The sequence below is a fragment of the Pristis pectinata genome, chromosome 27 (genome assembly GCF_009764475.1).
Source record: "Pristis pectinata isolate sPriPec2 chromosome 27, sPriPec2.1.pri, whole genome shotgun sequence".
Taxonomy (NCBI): Eukaryota; Metazoa; Chordata; class Chondrichthyes; order Rhinopristiformes; family Pristidae; genus Pristis; species Pristis pectinata.
The window spans coordinates 14,834,925-14,856,804 of record NC_067431.1 but is presented as its reverse complement, the minus strand read 5'-3'; the positions used below and the strand labels follow the sequence as shown (position 1 = coordinate 14,856,804).

The 21,880-nt window shown below is 40.6% G+C and overlaps 1 protein-coding gene across 1 annotated transcript in view; it reads left to right on the top strand.

Moving 5' to 3' along the window:
• LOC127583746 (protein turtle homolog B-like) overlaps nucleotides 1–21,880 on the top strand; it is a 553,788-nt gene that overhangs the window by 428,005 nt on the left and 103,903 nt on the right. Inside the window, 1 exon segment of the mRNA XM_052040046.1 lies at nucleotides 13,353–13,498. Coding sequence (XP_051896006.1) covers nucleotides 13,353–13,498 — 146 coding nt within the window.

Here is a 21,880-nt window from a genome sequence, read left to right as displayed (position 1 = left end):
CCCTGTACAGTTGCAGCAGAACCTCCCTGCTCTTAAATTCAATTCCTCCAGCAATGAAGACCAAGCATTTGCCTTCCTGATAACCTGTTGCACCTGTAAACCAACCTTTTGCAATTCATGCACAAACACTGCCAAGTCCCTCTGCACAACAGCATGGTGCAATCTTTCACCATTCAAATAATAATCTGATCTTCTATTTCTCCTTCCAAAGTGGATGACCTCGCATTTACCAACATTGTACTCCATCTGCCAGACTCTTGCCCACTCACTTAACCTATCTATATCTCTCTGCAGACTCTCCGCATCCTCTGCAGAATTTGCTTTTCCACTCAATTTAGTGTCATCAGCAAACTTAGATACGCTACATTTGGTCTCCTCTTCCAAATCGTTAATGTACATCGTGAACAGTTGCAGGCCCAGCACTGACCCTTGCGGCACCCCGCTCACCACTGATTGCCAACCAGAGAATCACCCATTTATCCCAACTCTCTGCCTTTTATTGGTTTACTTCTATCCATGCCCCCAACTCCATGCATCCTTATCTTATGGATAAGTCTTTTATGCAGCAGCTTATCGGATGCCTTCTGGAAATCCAAGTATACGACATCCACCTGTCCACCTCTATCCACTGCAGTCATTATATCCTCAAAGAATTCCAGAAAGTTTGTCAAACAGGATCTGCCCTTCCTGAATCCATGTTGTGTCTGCCTCATGAAAGCACTTCCATCCATATGTCTCACTATTTCTTCCTTAATGATAGCTTCAAGCATTTTCCCAACTACAGACATTAAGCTAACTGGCCTAACCTGCCTTTTGATACATCTTTTTTAAACAGTGGTGTGACATTTGTTGTCTTCCAATCTGCCGGGACCTGCCCAGAGTCCAGAGAATTTTGGTAAGTTATCACAAATGCCTCTACTATAACTTCCCCCATTTCTTTCAATACCTTGGGATGCATCCCATCAGGACCAGGGGACTTGTCTACCTTTAGGCCCACTAGTTTGGTGAAAAGGCTTTATTCTTTGCAGGAGAACTAGTAGGCAGATGAGTTCAGTGACTGACTGTCTGCACTCCTGGAAGCCAGAAACACTGTCAAATCCCAGTGCTTGAGAAACCACCTGCTTCTGGCTGACTCAAAGTCAGAGAACTCACATCTGCCCTAACACAGTACCTAGGTGACCTCTCTGCATTACGGTAAGCAGCAAGTTGGGAGATGTGGCAAAGATCTGCTATAGCTGCCTGAAATGACCCTGTTGCAAAGAAGTGAGAGTTAACATGACCTTGACTTCTACTGTGAGAACAATTCAAACAGGAAAGTGTGACAGAATGTCTTCTCAGAGCATGTCACATATTGTAATGATGACAGCCTTGGAAAACCTGGATAAGCTCTCATCAGAGTCCATATATGATCTGGGACACAAGAGACAGCAGATGTTGGAATCAAGAGTAAAAAAAACTGCTGGAGTCTTTAATTCCACTTCTCATTCCCACACTGACATGTCTGTACATGGCCTCCTCTACTGCCAAATTGAGGCTAAATGCAGATTAGAGGAACAATGCCTCATATTTCATCTTGGTCGTCTCCAAACTGACAGCATCAACATCGATTTAACTTCCGGTAACCGTTCCCCTCAGTTCCCCACCCCCTCCCCCCTTTCGATTTTCCCTTATCCCCCTGGCCCCTTTACCACTTCTCTTTCCCCTCCCATGCCCTCTCGACTTGCCCCTCACTCACACCTTACTCCATCTGGTTCCCCACCTTCCCTTTGTTCCATGGTCCATTGTCCTCTCCTATCAGATTCCAGCTTGTTCAACCCTTTGCCTCTTCCACCTATCATCTACCACCTTCTCACCTCATTCCCGCTTCGTCCCTTCCCCCACCTAGCTACCTTCCCCCCCAGCTGTATTCGCCTATCACCTGTCAGCTTGTTCTCCTCCCTCTCCCCCCAACTCCTTTTATTCTGGCTTCTGCCCTCTTCCTTTCCAGTCCTGATGAAGGGTCTTGGCCCAAAACATCAACTGTTCATTTCCCTCCATCAATGCTGCCTGACCTGCTGAGTTCCTCCAGCATTTCGTGTGTGCTACTCCAGATTTCCAGCATATGCAGTCTCTCTTGGAACTCAGTGGGTCAGGCAGCATCTGTGGAGGGAATGGACAGTTGACGTTTCAAGTCGAGACCCTTCATCTGGTCCTGAAACATCAACTGTCCATTTCTCTCCACAGATGCAGTCTGACCTGCTGAGTTCCTCCAGCAGTTTGCTTTTTGCTCTACATATGATGTGGTATCCCTGAGGAATCTGTGGGAGTAAGCTCTTCACTGATGAACCTGCCTTCAACTTCTGTGAGGTCCCTGACCCCACCCTGAGTGGCCAGCCATGGCCATAATGATATCTGAACTAATGAAGTGCTACTAATGGGGTCACTACTAGAGCACCATGTAATGAGCATCTCAGCAGTTAAATGCCAGCGAAAGCATTTCCTGTTAATTTACACACATTCTTTGGACTTTGGAAAGTGTCTGAGCACCCTGAGGTCAGTTCTGGAGCTGCCCGTCAGGTCTCCCAGTACCACAGAGTCCCTTTAAAAGGGAAGAAGCCAGCACAATGTGATCCTGGTCCTACTGAGACTCTTCCACAACAAATACAGTTTGAAGCTTTGATCACTGATTTACATCAGTGTGGGCAGAAGTGTGCTTTACACAATTAATGACATCATGAGGTATGCACCTAATACTGGGGAAAATTCTGACATGCTTACGTGGATCATTCCGTGGATCATTCATAGAAGTCCCACTTCACGTTCTCATTGACATCATTTCACCCACAAATATTCAGGAGCCTGATCTACTTTGCTGGGGAAGGGGGTGATGAATGTTTTACAATTAGTGTCTAAAAAATGAGTCCTATGTGATACAATTTCTAGGCAAGAATGATCAACACAGATTTAAAATTGTAGGCAAATTTCTTTTGTAAGATGCCTGTAAAAAGTGATCTGTTTATTTTTTTACAAATGACTTAATGTAGAATTAAGGGGATGTAAAGAACTTAGGTGGATTTCTTGATTCACAAAAATGTTGGAATGAATTAAATATTAGTTGACTCAAATAATATAATGCACTAGAATGAAATTTTATTGTGAAAATTTGTAAAAGACCATGTACCAGCATGCCGTAACACTGCAGTTAGAATTAAACGATGGCTGGGTAGGAGAATCTTGGTCATAAAACACATAACTTTTGTCAGTAAGCTAATAAAAATTCTTAATTGCATATTTTAGAAGTGCTCTTCCCCGTTCAGCTTTAGGAAGTGGCCAATTGCAGGAATGAGGAGGCTTGTTGAATTGCACCATCTGTTTTATGTCTGTTGTACATCAGAACTACAACAGCTTCCTATATAAACTTGAATTTACCACATGCGTCATTTCACTGAATCCCAGAACGGTATGACAAGAAAGCAGATCATTTGGTTTCTGAGTTCATCTTGTTGCAATAAGAGTTCCCTTTTTAATTCCACACTGAGCAAAGGAGGACCAAGAAACTGATAAAGACAGACAAGACAAAATATGAAATTAAACTGGCAACGAACCGTAAAGCTTCAATAGGCATATAACAAAAGAAAAGACTAGCAAAGATAAATACGGGTCCTGTACAGATAGAGACAGGAGAATTTATGGTGGGAATCAAAAAAATGGCAGAGGAATTTTACATATACTTTCTGTCCATCTTCACAGAAGAAGACATAAATACTAGGCAGAAATAACAGAGAACCAAGGGTCTAATGAGAAGGAAGAACTGAAGGAAATAAGTGTTAGTAAAAAAAGGTGCCAGAGAAGCGGATGAAAGCTGATAAATCCCAAAGACCCACTGTTTTACGTGGCAGCTTTTTGAAGGAGGTGGCGATGGAGATAGTGAATGCACTGGAATCTTCCAAAATTCCAAAGATTCCTGAATTGTTCCTGTGAATAGAAAAGTCAGCAAATGTGACTCTTCTATTTGGGAAAGGACAGAGAGAGAAAATGAGGAACTATTGGTGTGTTAGTCTAATGTCAGTCATAGGGAAGTTGCTAGAATCTATAAAGAAGGATGTAATAACAGTACACCTTAAAAAGAATAATAGGTGTGAGCAGAGAAAATCAAAAAAAACTGCAGATGCTGGAAATCTAAAACAAAAACAGAAAATGCTGGAAATGCACTGACCTGAAACATTGGTCCTGTTTCTCTTCCCACAGATGTGGCCTGACCTGCTGAGTATTTCCAGCCTTTTCTGTTTTTGTTGTGAATAGGACAGAGCAGGGTCAGCATGGATTGATGAAACCAAAATCATGTTTGACTAATCTGCTGGAGATCTTTAGAATGTGACCAGTTGAGTGGATAAGGGGTAAACCTAATGTAGTGTCATAGAGTCATACAGCACAGACACTTTAGCCCATCAGGTCCATGCTGACCATCAGTGTTTAGATTTTCATTAGGCTTTCGATAAGGTTTCACACAAGAGGTTGGTTGACAAGGGTAGGACACACAGAGTTGTGGATAATATACTGAGATGAATTGAGAATTGGTTATTGGACTGAAAGAAAAGAGTGGGAATAAATTAACCTTTCTCAGGTTGGCAGGCTGTGGCTGGTGGGATATTAAGATAAGGTATCTTTATTAGTTACATGTACATCGAAACACACAGTGAAATGTATCTTTTGCATAGGGTGTTCTGAGGGCAGCCCGCAAGTGTCGCCATGCTTCCGGCACCGACATAGCATGCCCACAACTTCCTAACCTGTACGCCTTTGGAATGTGGGAGGAAACCTGAGCACCCGGAGGAAATCCACGCAGACACGGGGAGAACGTACAAACTTCTTACATGACAGCGGCCGTAATTGAACCCAGTCGCTGGCGCTATAAAGTGTTGCACTAACCGCTACACTACGGAACATTGCCTGGGTCTCTGTTATTCACAATCTACATCAGCGATTTGGCTGAGGGGGACCAAATGTCATATTTCCAAATTTGCTGATGATACAAAACTAAGCGGGATTGTAGACAGTGAGGGGGATGTAAAGCCTTTTCAAGGGATACAGACGAGTTGAATGTGTGGGTAAGAATGTGGCAGAAGCAAAATAATGTGGAAAAATGTGAAGTCGACTGCGTTGGTGCACAAAACCAAAAGTGAGAGTATTTTTTAAATGGTGAGATGTTGGGTAATATTCATGTTCAAAGTGACTTTGGTGTTCTTGTATACAAGTCATTGAAAGGCAACATGAAGGTGTAGCAAGCAGTTAGGAAGGCAAGTTGTATTTTGGCCTTTATTATAAGAGGATTTAAGTATAGGAGTTAACATGTCTTACTGCATTTATATAGGGCTTTGGTGAGACTACACCTGGAGTATTGGTCTCTTTACCTAAAACCAGGTATACTTGCCACACATTAGACCAGACTCTTATTCTTCAGAGTTCAGAACAGTGACAGTAGATCTCATTAGAGCCTACAAATTCTTACAGGGCTCAACAGTCTGGATGCACAAAGGATGTTTTCCTTGGCTGAGGTGTTTCAGACCAAGGATCACAGTCACAGAGTAAAGGGTAGGCCATTCAGCATTGAGATGAGAAGAAATTTGTTCATTCAAAGGCCAGTGAATCTTTGAAATTCCCTGCCTCAGGGGGTTGTGGAAGCTTGGTCATAGAGTTCAATCAAGCAGAGAATAATATATTTTTAGATAGTAATGGAATCAAGATCAACAACTGAAAGAGTAATTTGTATCACTAGTCTAAGTAAAAGTATATTGCTTCATGTCTTTTTATTAAACTGCATCTGCCCCTAAACTGCCAATCTGAGATAGATACCAGCTGCCTCACCTGTGTTTACTCCACAGTCTTTTAAAATCCTCATTGTACTTTACTGCCCTTCACAATTTGGTGTAATCAGCAAAGGATGATGTTGTTGGCTCAATTCTTAAGTGCAGGTACATTGTGTAAGCTGTAAATAAAAGCAGTCCAAACAGAGAGTAATTAGTCCTTACCTATTCTGAGAAACTTTCATTTCCTTTGCTTTTTTTTCTTTGAGATCAACTCTATACACATGGATGCATTCCCCTTAAGTCTATTTGCCATTACCATTGCCATAAATCTCTTACATAGCTGCCTACCCTCTCTGTTACTTCTTCAAAAATTCAAAGAAGTTAGTGAAGCTTAATCATTTCTTCAGCAAAATATGCTGTTTTGCTCTATTTCTAGTATCTGAGTGCTTATTAATTTAGTGTGTTTTGCAGACTAAAAACTAACTGGCAATTGAAATAATTTCCCATTTTCCCAAACCTTTTTTGAAGAGGTATAACATTTGCTCGGCACTGTTTTTGCCATCCCTCAGGGTCCTTGGAACTAAACAGTCAAACCATGGTGACATGCCTAATAGCGTTGAGCAACTTATTCAATATTAAGTCTCTTTTTAAATAATAAACTTTAATAATGCTTTCCTCTTATCTCTGATGATTCTACAATCTTGGTACTCATCTCTACAGTGAAATTAGTAGCTGTCAAATAATTCATGAGTGTCTGTTGTATTTATTTGTTTTTGGTGCAGATATTGGTGTTGCCTTCAAATATATTGGAGAAACAATTTGCAAGGTGATTTAAGTGATTACAGTTTTCTATAAAAATTTGAATTTATTTTCGAGAGTATTACTTTGATCATTATTCTTACATATTTTGCATGTGTAAAAGTGAATGATGAAGAATCCTTTTAGTAAGGGTGTTCTCCTCCTTAGTTAAATAATCCACATGAAAATGCAGTATGGCTTTAAGCATGGAGTGATTAATATAGCATCAATTTGCTTCAACAGTCAACATTGGAATGATGATTTTCATGGATATTCCCTTACAAGATGATCTCTTTGCTCCAACCATGTAATTGTTTTTTGCACATCATAACAGTTGGCCATTTCTACTCTCCCACATTTCCCAGTGTGCCATCACTATTGCTACAGGAGTGTCAGCATGGTGGACTGTGTGTCCCAAAACTTTCCACCTCTGAGGTTCCCTGACCTCGTGCTTGAACCTCTTGTCAACTAATTGATTGAGACTGGAGACACAAAAGACTGCAGGTACTGGAATTTGGATAAAACGCTGGAGGAACTCAGCGGGTCAGGCAGCATCTATGCAGGGAAATGGACAGTCAACGTTTCAGGTCGAGACCCTTCATCTGGGCTGAAAGATAGAGGGGAGATAGCCAGTACGAAAGGGTGGAGAAAGAGTTGGCAGGCAATAGGTGGATCCTGGGGTGGGGGGAGTGGTGGCAGATGTGATGGGCAAATGGGGGAGGGGAGAGTGGGGATAGTATCAGAAGCTAGGAGGTGATAGGTTGAAGTGTCAAGGGGCTGAAGGTAATGGAGTCTGATAGGAGAGGAAGGTGGAGCATGAAATGAAGGGAGGGAGGTGGGGAGGGCAGAGGGCAGGAATGGAGGAGTAGACCAGTGGGAGGAGGGTGATGGGCAGATGGAAAGTCAATGGGGGAGGGAAGAGAGAGATGGTGATAAGGGCCAGGTGGATCAGGAGGAAAGAGAAAAATAGCAGAGAGGGAGCAGGTACCAGAAGTTGGAGAATTCAGTGTTCATATCACCAGGTTGTAGGCTACCCTGGCAGAATTGATAGAGATCGATTGGCATGGTTAGTACCAATTATCATTATACCATGTGACTACCAGGACTGGTCAAAAGTAAATTATATGGGTCTTGGTTTTCTCTACACCAGCAATTCCAGTGCTTCCATAAGTCTAACCACTTTCTCCTTTGCACCCTGAACAATCCATACTCACCAGTAGTGCACAGCATAGAGAGGGTTAACAGAGAGAATAAGACCGAAAATCAAAACATATTGCAAACCATCAAAACAGAATTAAAATCCTGCACATGCTAGCTAAACCTCTTGAGCCAACATTCACTTAGAAGTTCACCGTGTCTAGGGATGTAAATGGACTTTCAATGGAAATGTATTCAGTTTGGACAGAACTGTGATATTTTACAAAGATCCCGTTAAAGTTGGGGAACACTGTTTTCTTTCTGATAGATCTCTGTGAGCTCTATGAATTCTATTACTGACTTATTGCCAATCAGTACTGAATAATGAGCAACTTGGTGCCAATATCTGTCCTTTGGGAGCTAGATTAAATTTGACCAAATAACGTTTCTTAAACTATAATAGTTACCAAAGAAAGAGAAATTTTTCAGTTTCAGTTTATCTTAATGTGATTAAATCAAATTCTAGAAGTAATAAAGGAAAGTCAGCATTTATCCTTTGTGGATTGTCAGAATCTACCAGCCTTTTAAATTCCATGTTTTTGACTAGCTGCAGTTGTTTCAAAGGTAACCTATCTGAGTAATACTAATTGTGATTCTACCGCACAGTTGTCATTATTTACACAGTGGTTATCATCCTCTTTCTCCTGTGGCTTGAGTGCTGTCTTGAACCATAAATAATTCATGGCTCCTGATTTGAGCATCCATTGTGCTTCCATTTGGACTTGAGCCCACACTTGGAGACCGACCTCCAAGTCACTACTGATTTATTCAATGAAGCATTTGAGGAAATGGGCCTTGCACTTAACATCAGCAAAACAAAGGTACTTTGCCGACATGTTCCCAGTGTACATCATTACTGTCTGTCAGTTTGTGACCAAACCCTGGAAAACACCAGACTCCTGAAGCAGACACTCTGTTCCAAGCTCTGTCATGACAAGAGATTAGCAGGTAGATAGAGGAAAAAACTCCTGCCTGATTTGTGGTAGAGTCTGCAGTTCCCACATTGGCTCATCGGTCACCTCAGAACTGGAATGGAAGCAAGTCAACTTTGACTCCACAGGACTGTCTAAGAATAAGATAACAAAATGGAATAAATTATGAAAACTTATGAAAGAAAGAGGCATAATCATAAATTAAATGATTCTACCAAGTTAGACAATCCTTAGTGCTTCTACAGGATTTGTGACTCAGATTTTGGTAAAGAACAGTTAATAAAATTAAATATTTTAATCACTAGCATGGCCAGCATCTATCGCCCATCCCTAATTGTTCTTAAAAATGTGGTGGTGAGCCACCTTTTTGAACGGCTGCAATCCTTCTGGTAAAGAATGAATGGTGATATATTCCTAAATCAAGATGGTGGATGAATTAGAACAGAACCTGCAGATGATGGTGGCCCCATGCACCTGGTGTTCTTGTCCTACGTGGTGACACAGATTGCTGATTTGCCAAATGTTTTAGTAATATTAGTGAGTAACTGCAATGTGTTTTGTGGATAGCGCAGATTGTAGCCATGGTGAGATGCTGGTAAAGGGAATGAATGTTTAGGGTTCGTGGATGGTGTTGCTTGCAATTCTTTTTGTTATTTTTCATGTACTTCTACTCTCTATGGCCAAGCTTTTCCTATCTTTTAACTTTTTATAGCTGACAAGATCTCTGCACTTCTCCAACTTTGGTCTCTTGAGTATCCCCAATTTAATTGCTGTGGTGGTTTCAGCTACCTAGGTACTGAATACTGGAATTCTCTCCATAACCACTTTTGTTTGTCATAAAGAGTTATGGAAACAGTTCTTCCAGATTACCATATTCAAGCACCCATTTATGTTAATCCTACACCAATCCCAATTTTTTTCTCCACACATTCCTATCAACTGCCTTTAGATTCTATCACTCACCTCCAGTCTAGGGGTAATTTACAGTGGCCTATTAACCAACTAACCCACATGTCCTTTGACATGTGGGAGGAAACTGGAGCACCTAAGGGAAACCTACATGGTCACAGGGAGAACATGAAAAATTCCACACAGACAGTTCCATGGGTCAGCATTGAACTTGGGTCACTGGAACTATGAGGCAACAGCTCTACTGTGTCACTCTCTCTGCTTCTTTCATTCCTTTTCAAAACCTACCTCTATGAGCAAATTTTTGGAATCTTTTCTAATGTCTCTTTACATGGCCTGGGGCCAATTTTTGTTTAGTAACTGCTGTAACATGCACTGGTATATTTTACTGCATTAATCCTGAATATAAGTCATTGTTACTGAAAGCCTAGCTTGATGAGATTGCCACAAACTTATCATGGGTCATGATATCTCACATTACAGCCTTGAAATCACCATATGGCTTGTATTCCATTATAATGTGTATTCAGTTGTATAGGACATGTTGTGCCATTGGCCCAGTTTACACTAACAGTGGCTTCTGGAATAATCAGGAAGTTGTAGAGTTAATAAGTTCTTACATTCTTCCATTTACCCAATAAATAATAATGATTGTCTTAGAATTTAAAAACAAATATTGAGTACTGGGAATTCCTGCCAATATATTTTGCAAAGCTCCAATTTTCAATTATTAATTTATGCTTTTTAGGTTAACGTATTTAGGATTTTAACTGCAGTGTAATTAACCAGAACCTAACAAGGCACATACCCAAGCATTAATTGACTGAGGTATCCTTTCAAACATGGTTACTGAATAGTTTCCCCTTGGTTTAGTGACACATGCATTGGCTGATGTGGTGCTAAGCCACAAGGGCCCATGTATGATACTTGGTCTGTTTGTCCTGGATGGAGGGGCGGATTCAACCATTGTCCCTGCTGCAGATTACATTCAGTTGGCCTTTACTATGTTTGGAGATTGGATGAGAACTGTTCCAGTGTTATCTTAGCCCCTAGCCTTCATTACCAACACTGCCTTGCTGTAAATAATGATCACTTGGATGGGATCCCAGAAAACAGGCTGCACTTGTGGCAGCATTATCCTGGTTTACTAGATGAACAGATTTAAAATTCTAACAACCTTTGGCCTAATTCTACTGAAACTCCCAGCTGATGGTGCAGCAAACAGTTATTCAAAAGATTTGGAAAGAAAATATTGTGATCCACAGCTGAAATCAGCAAAAGGGAACTTTTCAACAATAATTGATTTTGTTCTTACTAATCAGTGATTCGTTATGAAATCTAAACTGAATAATTCAAAAGCATGCACATATTAGATTATTATGACCATCAATGCCTCAATTTAACCTAAAATTCATGCATGCTTCTCCTCGCGTATTATCCATTTACATTCAGCATAGTTGTCAGTTCCCTACCCCTGTGAGGGCCTTTACACCACATGTTAATGAACTAGTGATAATGTAACGCACGATGTGATAGTTCAATACATTTTATGTATTAGGGTAAGAAAGCAATACTTCATTGAGATTTTTATTTTAATATTTTTGCAATATTGAATTTATTATTGTAAAGGGATTTTAGTAACAAGTACATCTCAGAGATTTGTAAATTTATGCTTGGTGAGAGTAAAAACATTTTTCATACATGTGTCTGTCAAGTGTTATTAGCAGGTAAATACCAGAGTAGTATTTGGGAAACGTTTGACAATATTTTCATATGTCTGCTTAATCTCAAGAGTTGGTAAGGCAATTTTTATTTTAAAAAAAGGCAAGATTCTAGCTACTTATTCCAATTAAATGTGTGGGAGTAAGTGACATCCTCAGATAGCATTGTCTACAGTAATATGCAAAGTTGTCCATTGCAGGATTGCAAGGAATACAACAGAGGATGGCAACATTGTCGTGTAAATTAGGAAATTCAAAATTGTGTCCATATCCAGGGAGAAGTGAGAATGTGGAATTTTCTAGCACTCAGAGTAGCTGTGGTGAACAACACACACTCGTTTAAGGAAGCCCTAGTGATGTGCAGGTGAGAGAAGGGCTGATGGGTGGAAGTAGGAGTGGGAGGGGGTTCATGTGACGTGGATATGAAGAGGGCTGAATGGACCATTTTGTGTTGTAAGTAGTTGGTAAATTGGTGTTTCATCCTTTTTGATGATGTTGCAGTCAAAATACAAAATGTAACCATTCTGGAAAATACTGTTAGTAAGATCATATTTTATCTGTTGGCCTGGTTTAAATTGGAATGTAGTTCTGTCTTTTTTGAGCTTCAGGATGATATTGCACCAATACAGCATATGTTGGTTTGCGCAGTGTCCCATTTTTCATTTCTATCAACGTCACTAGGCCTCAGTCTGGTGGCACAGACTAGGTTGCCAGCTTCACAAGGTCCCTGTACTAAAGTTCACTCATTATCTTTCCAGAGAGCATTGTTTGAGTTCAGGCATTGATTATGACAACCTCAACATCCTTGGCAAAGATTGGGCATTAACTTCTGGCTCACTACATTTCAGGGTACCTTTTGAATCATTTGCAATGCCTGTATATATTTGTTGGTTCTATGACTTTTAACCTGCTGGCAGGGGTAAAACTTGGACTATGGACCAAGCACTAGTTATAAAACCCTTAGATTTTACGTCCATTGATTTTAATCAATGAAAAATCAAGGCAGGTTTTGGAATAGATCACCAATCCACAACATCAGTTTTACCACCAAGGATACATAATATAAATTTACTCCAACATGTTTCACCTTGCTATTAGTAATAGGAAGAGGTTCTACATCATCAGTAGTATTTCTAGTTCAGCACAGCAGTGTCAGTAATAGTTCTAGTTTATCAACACATTTTCTGAAAATTCTGTGCAGTAGAATATCCAATTTCCTAACCTGGTTCTGATGAAGCAATTTTCATGGCAACCTATTGTAAAGTGTATTGAGAGTTTTCACCAAAGTGACTAACATAATAGCCATTTGGTAATGAAAGTCACTTGCTAGCCAGCCTGCACCAATCTATCCATAATCTAATGTAAATTGATTGTGAATTCACTATGTCTACCTAAAGTGTTTCTGGTGTAAGAAATGGAAATGACCCTCTAGCGAAGTAGGAGGCTGCTCTTAAGCTTATGACAAAGATCTTTTATTGATGGAGAACAGACAGGTTCTTACTTGGCATCTAGTGCTTGCTGTATATTAGATCAGAAATATTTAATAGTCGGTGTGCTTCAGAGTACTGAGGTGCTGTATTTTCCATTGCTAACTTCCTTTCTCTTGATAAAGTAGCTGATCAATAATACGGATAATTTTAATGTCTTTTAGATATTGTGAATTAATATATATCACAAAAGGGTGCTGCAGCTTAGAGGATGGTAATTTTGAAATTCTAATGAACTTTGATTAATATGGTTACTCATAAGTATACAAACATGAAAATGAAGGGTGGGGAGAAAAGTGCCTGTCCTGTCAAGGCTGTGCCACACCCTCGATACCTGCAGCATGTAAAGCAGTCCAGCAGCCTTTTTCCAGGCATCCTTTGTCAGTACTTCACCTCCACAAGGGCACTAGTCTCCTTTAATGCAAAGGGACAGGTATAGATGTCTCTTTTTGCATTAGATTCCAGAAATGGGACATTTGAAGAGAATTATAATTTTATTTTGTTCCTCTTTGTCTCTCACAGTGACCTGAACCTGAGGGTGCGGATTTTCGTTGATGGAATGTTGATCATCTTCCGAGTCAAGCCAGAGGATGCTGGGAAGTACACTTGCGTACCTAGCAACAGTTTTGGGCATTCTCCTTCAGCCTCAAGTTACTTGACAGTTCAGTGTGAGTGTTATCTTTGAGGGGTGGCGATTGGCAGGCACTTAGACTTTATTCCTCAGTCATTTCCCTGTACCAGTGCTGAATTTGGTCCATGAATCTCATGTCCATTGAAGTCTTGGCTTCACATTCTGGCATTCTATTACTTTCAGCTCCACATTGCTGCAGAAACAATGGAAAGAAGTCAATATAACCACTGCAAAGTACTCATGGTATTTATCTCACTCGATGCTGCACGCTGGGCTAAGGAGTTAAATAGAAAATTAGCAATTGACTAATGGGAATTATAGAACACATTTTACACTTTTTGGGTTGCCCTGAAACACAATTATGTACATTTAAATTAGTTAGGGTAATTCATTTATGAAAATATGTGCTTAAACACCTATGCTGTGTCTGTTTTACACTATTGCTCAATGTCAAAATTGGCCCCAATCTGTTGACAACATTTTATGCAGCATGGTACAGGAGTGATTAAGTTACTGGTCTAGTATCCAGAGACTTTGACTAATGATCTGGAGATGTGAGTTCAAACCCCACCATGGCAATTGTGGAATATAAATTCAGATAGTTAAATAAATCTGTAATAAAAGGTTGCTAGGAGTGATGGTGGACATGAAACTAGCAGATTGTCATATAAACCCATCTGGCTCATTAATATCCTTTAGGAAAGGAAATCTGTCGTCTGGATACCATTCCAGTCTTACATCAATGCGATCCATTTAACTGCCTTCTGAGATGGATTAGCAAACCACTCTTTCCAAGGACAGTTAGATAGGTATTAAATGCTGGCTGAATGTGGTGTCAACTAACAGCGTCATTGTCAGGAATGACACAATCCAAAGCTCATTAGTGTCACCTCAGATCCATTCTGGGAACTGTTGGTATGCCCAGAGTGCCATCTTGGTTGATATGTCATTCATTTCTTGGACTGATCCTGAGAGACTCCTTGCACAATTTCTATTTCAAACTGTTTATTCTTTACTGCTGTTTGAGTCATATCTTCAAGATGATTTTTAGCACTGAAATTAATTTTTAGTTATTTACACTGCATGTTTCCTTGCCATTAGCAACATGAAATCTACAGCAAGTGGAGCTCACAGCCCCAGCAACATTTCCCACCCCTCAATATTTAGATCAGTTTGGAAAGACCCAGGGTTTAACAAAGAACTTAATTCCATTGTCGAGCCTTTGACTTGGTTTGGAGAGATTGACTGGTGAGGTTGCACACAGCAAATACAACTCTACCAAATGACAGATACTTTAACAAAGAGTCATAGAGTTATACAACATGGAAACAGGGCCTTTGGCCCAATTTGTCCATGCTGACCAAGTTGCACTACTTGACCTAGTCCCATTTCCCCACATTTGGCCCATATCTCCCTAAACCTCTCCGTGTACCTATCTAAATGTCTTCTAACTGTTATAATTGTACCTCTACCACTTCCTCTGGCAGCTTGTTCCATAGATGCACCATCCTCTGTATGAAAAAGATGCCCCTCAGATCCCTCTTAAACCTTTCCCTTCTCACATTAAACCTTTTAAACTCCCCTACCCTGGGGAAAAAAGACTGTGACCATTCACCTTATCTATGCCCTCATGATTTCATAAGCTTTATAAGGTCACTCTTCAGCTCCTGTGCTCTAGGGGAATAAGTCCCAGCCTATCCAGTCTCTCCTTTTAACTCAATCCCTCCAGTCCCAGTAACATCGTCATGAATCTCTTCTGCACCCTTTTAAGGTTAACACCATCCTTTCTGTACTCAGGTGACCAGAACTGCACATGGTATTCCAATATCATGGGAAGAATAAAAAATCATTGGTCTTTTCTCCTCATAGGACAAAGGTAGATCTTGGTCACCAGCAATTAAAATGACAATAAATGTTCCTAACCCCTTTAAGACTTCATAAAGAATAAGAAAGAAACAGAAGTAAGTGTAGGCTGCTTAAAGCTATTCTACAACCAATAAGATCATGGCTGACCCTGTGCTTCATCCATTTTGCCAGTCCGAATCCCTCCAATTCCACTGGGGTTCAAAAAAGTTACAAGCTCAGCGTTGAATATACTCAACTAATGAGGATCACAGCCCTCTGAAGATGTGTCTCTCTGTATGAAGAAACTTACACCTGTATGCAAAGAAACTTATATTTGCTCTGTGGAGCAAGAAGGAATCTAAATATTGTTGCAATCAGACAGAAGGGTTTTTCACCTTGTAAAGCAGTTATTTATCTGTCATTTATCTACCTTTTTACTCAAGAACATTAACCAGAATGTTGATCCATGTCATTTTGCTGCTAGTTTATTTTTCATCATTGTATGTAAGTAACCACTAATTAACTTTAGCAGGCTGTGTCTCATGAGTAGAAATCTAAAATGTGTCAAGTGTTCTCACATATCTTTTTACGTGGTGATCGTGATTTCTTAATTCATGCATTTGAAAGCAAGTTGTCAGGGTGCCAATAAATTAATTATAAACTGTTAGGAAAAGTAAAATGTTAATACTTCTTCACAATAAGCACATAATGCAATCAACATTTCTTATTTTCTGAAAATCATCCCTTGCTTAAAATAATTGGATTGCCTACCAAGTGTGGAGGCACTGAAGTTATTTATTTCACAGGAAGTTCTCATTTCAGAAAAGACGTTCAATCTATGCACAACATTCAATAAAATACTGGAGCTGTAACATTACAAACATTTTCAACCCCCTGGCCATTTCCACAAATTTATAAGGATAGCAGCCTAGTTTCAGTGTCACAGAGTCATGCAGCGCGGAAACAAGCCCTTCAACCTATAAAGTCCATGCCAACCATCAAGCAACCATTTACACTAATCCTCCATTAGTCTCATTTTATTCTCCCCACATTCTCATCAACCCGCCCCAGATTCTACCACTCACCTACAGACTAGGGTCAATTTACAGCAGCCAATTAATCTACAACCTGCACATCTTTGGGAAATGGGAGGAAGCCAGAACACCTGGAGGAAAATCACATGGTCACAAGAAGAACATGCAAACTCTACATGGACAGCACCGAAGGTCAGGATTGAACCTGGGTCACTGGAGCTCCTGGTCAGCTGCTTTACTAGATTATTATACTGGTTATTTTATTGGGCATGAACCCAACATGACATCTAGACTTGTAAATATGTTGCTGTGCCTTCATCATTGCTGGCTCAAGGTCCTGGCCTTTCACATCCATCATCCCTGAGGGAGTAGATCCTTCACATAAACTGCAACATTTGAGAAGGTGCTCATCGCTATTTTGAGACCATTAATGAATAAGAACAAGAAATCAAAACAGGATTAGGTTGTTCAGAGCCTTGTATTTGCTATGACATTCAATGATATCTTTTCGCTGATCTTTTACTTCAGTACGACCTTGGTTGAGAATTCCAAAGATTTGCTACCATCTGGGCAAAGAAATTACTTTTATCTTTATCCTGAATGGCTGCCTCCTCACTTGAGACTGTGATGACTGATTTTAGACACCCCAGTCAGAGGAAAATTGAAGTCTGCATCCACCCATTCAAGCCCCATTAGACTTTTGTAGGTCTCAATGAGATCACCTCCTTTTCTTGTAAACTTGAGAGAGTACAGGCTCATCCTGTTTAATCTTTTCTCATAGGACAAACTCACCACCCCAGGAATTACTATAATGAACCTTTGCTGAACTCCCTCTATTACAAGTGTATCCTTTATTTGATATGGAGTTCAGACTTGTGTACAATATTCCAGATGCAACCTCACCAGAGTCTTTATAATAAGAGAACGGAGAATGATGTTCCTATTCCTGTATTCAAATTACCTTAAAATCAAAAACATCACAATATTTGCCTTCCTAATTGACTGCAATTAAAGTGACAATTGATTGGCAATTAAATGTTGACTTTAAAATTGACACCAATATCCTGGAAATGAATTTTGATCTATGGAAAGTTAAATGACATCGATTTAATTCAAATGAAATGTTTTGATCCTACTAAGACAATGTGAGAGGAGTGAAAGAGCATGAAGGTCTGGTTATTGCCCTCTCGGGTGACAATCCCTGAACACAGTACCAGAGAGATTTTTACACACAAATTATACTCTCTGCAAAATAGTCAAAGTTCATCTTGAATTTTGGCTGCTATTGGTTACCCTTTCATCTCCAGCATATGAAAGCAGATTAAGTAAAAATTTAAGTGAGATCTGCTGTGGCTTTGATTGATTGTTACTCTGGGTTTAATAACCAGCCAGGTCGCTATTAAAGCCAGCTGCTATATTATTAGCTTGTGATTTAATTTTGGGATGCATCTGAAATTGTGCAAGCACAGCTTGCCTACACACATTTGAGATGGTCTCTGCATACAAAACCAAAATGAAAGCAGGTCAAAGTACATCTATTAAGATGAAAAATGTGTACATTCGAATTCTGACGTGGAAGCCAATCAGATATAAGGTATTAACGAGGGTAGGAAATTATTCGATCCAAGAGAACCATGTAACCAGCTTGTGTGGTATCAATTATTGAAGGTATTAGTTCCCTCCTACCCCAACAAGCGATGTCATTCTTTGAGGGAAAGGAGGGAATGAATGCCATCTATAATTGGCACAATGCTAGGAGGCAGAATCCACATTGTGCCCATCTTCTGAAGTGGTAATACAATCATTCTGTGCAACAGTTGGGAACAAAGTTATGTTTAATCTTGAAATTTCTAGATTTGGGTGCAGTGCATTGCTACTAATCAAATGCAATGAGGTGGCCAGTAGACCCATGTTCTCCTATGTCCTTAACCAGCTTGAGTTGGGCACAGGCACTGAACTCAACTGGAGATAAAACCAGTTGCACTTTTACACTCAACGTATTTCACTGTCTTGATAATGAACTAGGCGGGCCCAATACATGAAATATTGGGTTGGCAACCAAGTTTTGTTAAGTTTGATGGTTTGTAACAGTGCTAATGCTTGAACTCCATATTTTTAATTTGCCAGCTGTTTTTGAAAAACAGATCTGCTGTACTGAGGGCCAGGAAATTGCTGTCCTACCTTTCACCCATCTTCCAGAATCTCTAATGCCTTATCTTTAGAGAGCGTGCAGAGGAGGTTTACCAGGATGCTGCCTGGATTGGAGTCTTATGAGGATAGGTTGAGTGAGCTAGGGCTTTTCTCTGTGGAGAGTAGGAGGATGAGAGGTGACTTGATAGAGGTGTACAAGATGATAAGAGGCATCGATCAAGTGCACAGTCAGAGACTTTCTCCCAGCACGAAAATGGCTAACACGAGGGGGCATTTTAAGGTGATTGGAGGAAGGTTTAAGGGGGCAGTCAGAGGTAAGTTTTTTACACAGAGAGTAGTGGGTGCATGGAACTCACTGCCAGCAGAGGTTGTGGGGGCAGATACATTCGGGATGTTTGAAAGACTCTTAGATAGCCACATGAATGATAGAGAAATGGACGGCTACGTGGGAGGGAAGGGTTAGATGAATCTTAGAGCAGGATAAGATGTCGGCACAACATCATGGGCCGAAGGGCCTGTACTGTGCTGTAATATTCTATGTTCTATTATCTGGTTGTGCAACCATCAGGACACCTCTTCCTGAAAAGTAATGTGATGGGTATTTAGAAACTAATTAACAATTGTTTCATTTCTGTCTGTTATGCATCATAGAGTTGTACAGCATGGAAACACGCCCTTTAGCTTACTGAGTCTGCGCTGCCCATCAATCAACCATCGACACTAATCCTACACTAATCCCATTTTCATTCTCTCTTCATTCCCATCAACTGCCCCCAGATTTTCCTTGTCATCTACACAGTAGGGGCTCTTTACAGTGGACAATTAACCTTCCAACCTGCATGTCTTTGGGATGTGGGAGAAAACCAGAACACCCAGAAGAAATTCATGTGGTCACAGGGAGAATTTATATACAGCGCCAAAGGTCAGGATTGAACGTAAGTCACTGGAGCTGTGAGACAGCAGCTTTACGTGTTGCACACTGTGCCACTCTAAAGTTCCCATGAGCATCGTTTGCCTCTTTACCTCTTCTAATGCCACAGTATCCATTGTATACATAGCTTTAGGTGGATGAAATTTCAGTCCAATCCTTTTAATCCATTACAGACCAGCAAAGAACAGTGAAGGATGCAGAATATTTATCCTATAACTGTCTAGTGTAGTAAGTATTGAATCCACTAATCAAGCTGTGTATGCCGTTTTCAAGGAGGATGGGGTTTGGATTGCATCATAATCTATTGGGGTGGTACCTTCACGCCCAGATTAAGTGTGCATCAGACAACTTTTCCATTCAGCTGTATCTTTGGTGGGCAGTTAAAGTCAAAAGTCAAAAGTCATTTGGAGCGGCCATTTTAAGAGGGCTGCTGTCCAGTCAAAGTGCTGCTGGTTATCTAAGTGTGGGCTTTGGTGAATACCGGGCTTCAGTGAGGAGGGCGAGCAACACTAAGGTAAGGTGAGGGTAGGTTCTTACTCTTCTTTTGTATTTTTAACTTCCCTCAAAGCTTTTTAGTCATGGCGGGTGAGCTCAGACCCGTGTCATGCTCCTCCTGCGCAATGTGGGAACTCTTGATGACCACGTGTGCAGGAATTAAGTCCAGCTGCAGCTCCTGACAGACTACATGACGGCACTAGAGCTGTGCATGGATTCACTTTGGAGCATCCACAATGCTGAGAATGTTGTGGACAGCACATTTAGTGAGTTGGTCACACTGCAGTTGGTGGGACAGTTGAGGAACAGTGGAAGACTTTCAAAGAGGTTTTTCATGGTACTCAACAAAAGTATATTCCAGTTGAAAGAAAGTTCAGTAAGAGTGGGGAGAGCCAGCCTTGGATAACTAAGGAAATAAAAGAAGGCATCAGGCTAAAAGCTCATGCATACAAAGTTGCCAATGGAAACTGTAAGATTGGGAAAACTTTACAAAGCAACAAAGAACCATTAAGCAAGCGATAAGGAAAGGGAAGATAGATAATGAAAATAAACTAGCACAAAATATAAGAACAGATAGTAAAAGTTTTTATAATAATATAAAACAGAAAAGGGTGGCTAAAGTGAACATAGATCCCTTAGAAGATGAGAAGGGGGAATTAATATTGGGTAATGTGGAAATGACCAAAACCTTGAACGAGTATTTTATGTCGGTCTTCACGGTGGAGGACATGTCTAACATGCCCAATAGAGATGTTATGGATGCGATGGGAGGTGAGGACCTTGATACAGTCGCTGTCACTGAAGAGGTAGTGATGAGCAAACTAGAGGGTCTAAAGATAGACAAGTCCCTGGTCCTGATGGGATGCATCCCAGTGTACTGAAAGAATTGGCAGAAGTTATTGCATATGCACTTATGATAATTTACCAAAATTCTCTGGACTCTGGGCAGGTCCCAGCAGATTGGAAGACAACAAATGTCATGCCACTGTTTAATAAAGGATGCAGGCAAAAGGCAAGTAACTATAGGCCAGTTAGCTTAACATCTATAGTCGGGAAAATGCTTGAAGCTATCATTAAGGAAGAAATAGCGAGACATCCAGATAGAAATGGTTCCATCTGGCAGACACAGCATGGATTCAGCAAGGGCAGGTCCTGTTTGACAAACTTATTGGAGTTCTTTGAGGATGTAATGAGTGCAGTGGATAGAGGGGAACAGGTGGATGTCGTATACTTGGATTTCCAGAAGGCATTTGATAAGGTGCCAGATAAAAGACTTACCCATTAAATGAGGATGCGTGGAGTTGGGGGTAATGTATCAGCATGGATAGAGGATTGGTTAACCAATAGAAGGCAGAGAGTTGGGATAAATGGGTGCTTCTCTGGTTGGCAATCAGTGGTGAGCGGGATGCTGAACAGTCGGTGCTGCAACTGTTCATGATATACATTAACAATTTGGAAGAGGGGACCGAGTGTAGCGTATCTAAGTTTGCTAATGACACGAAATTGAGTGGGAAAGCAAATTGTGCAGAGAATGTGGAGAGTCTTCAGAGAGATATAGATAGGTTAAGTAAGTGGGCAAGGGTCTGGCAGATGGAGTACAATGTTGGTAAATGTGAGGTCATCCACTTTGGAAGAAAAAATAAAAGATCAGATTATTATTTAAATGGTGAAAGATTGCAGCATGCTGTTGTGCAGAGGGACTTGGGAGTGCTTGTGCATGAATCGCAAAAGGTTGGTTTGCAGGTGCAACAGGTTATCAAGAAAGCAAATGGAATGTTGGTCTTCATTGCTGGAGGAATTGAATTTAAGAGCAGGGAGGTTATGCTGCAACTGTACAGGGTACTGGTGAGCCTGCACGTGGGGTACTGCATGCAGTTCTGGTCTCCTTACTTGAGGAAAGATATACTGGCTTTGGAAGCAGTGCAGAGGAGGTTCAGCAGGTTGATTCCAGAGATGAGGGGGT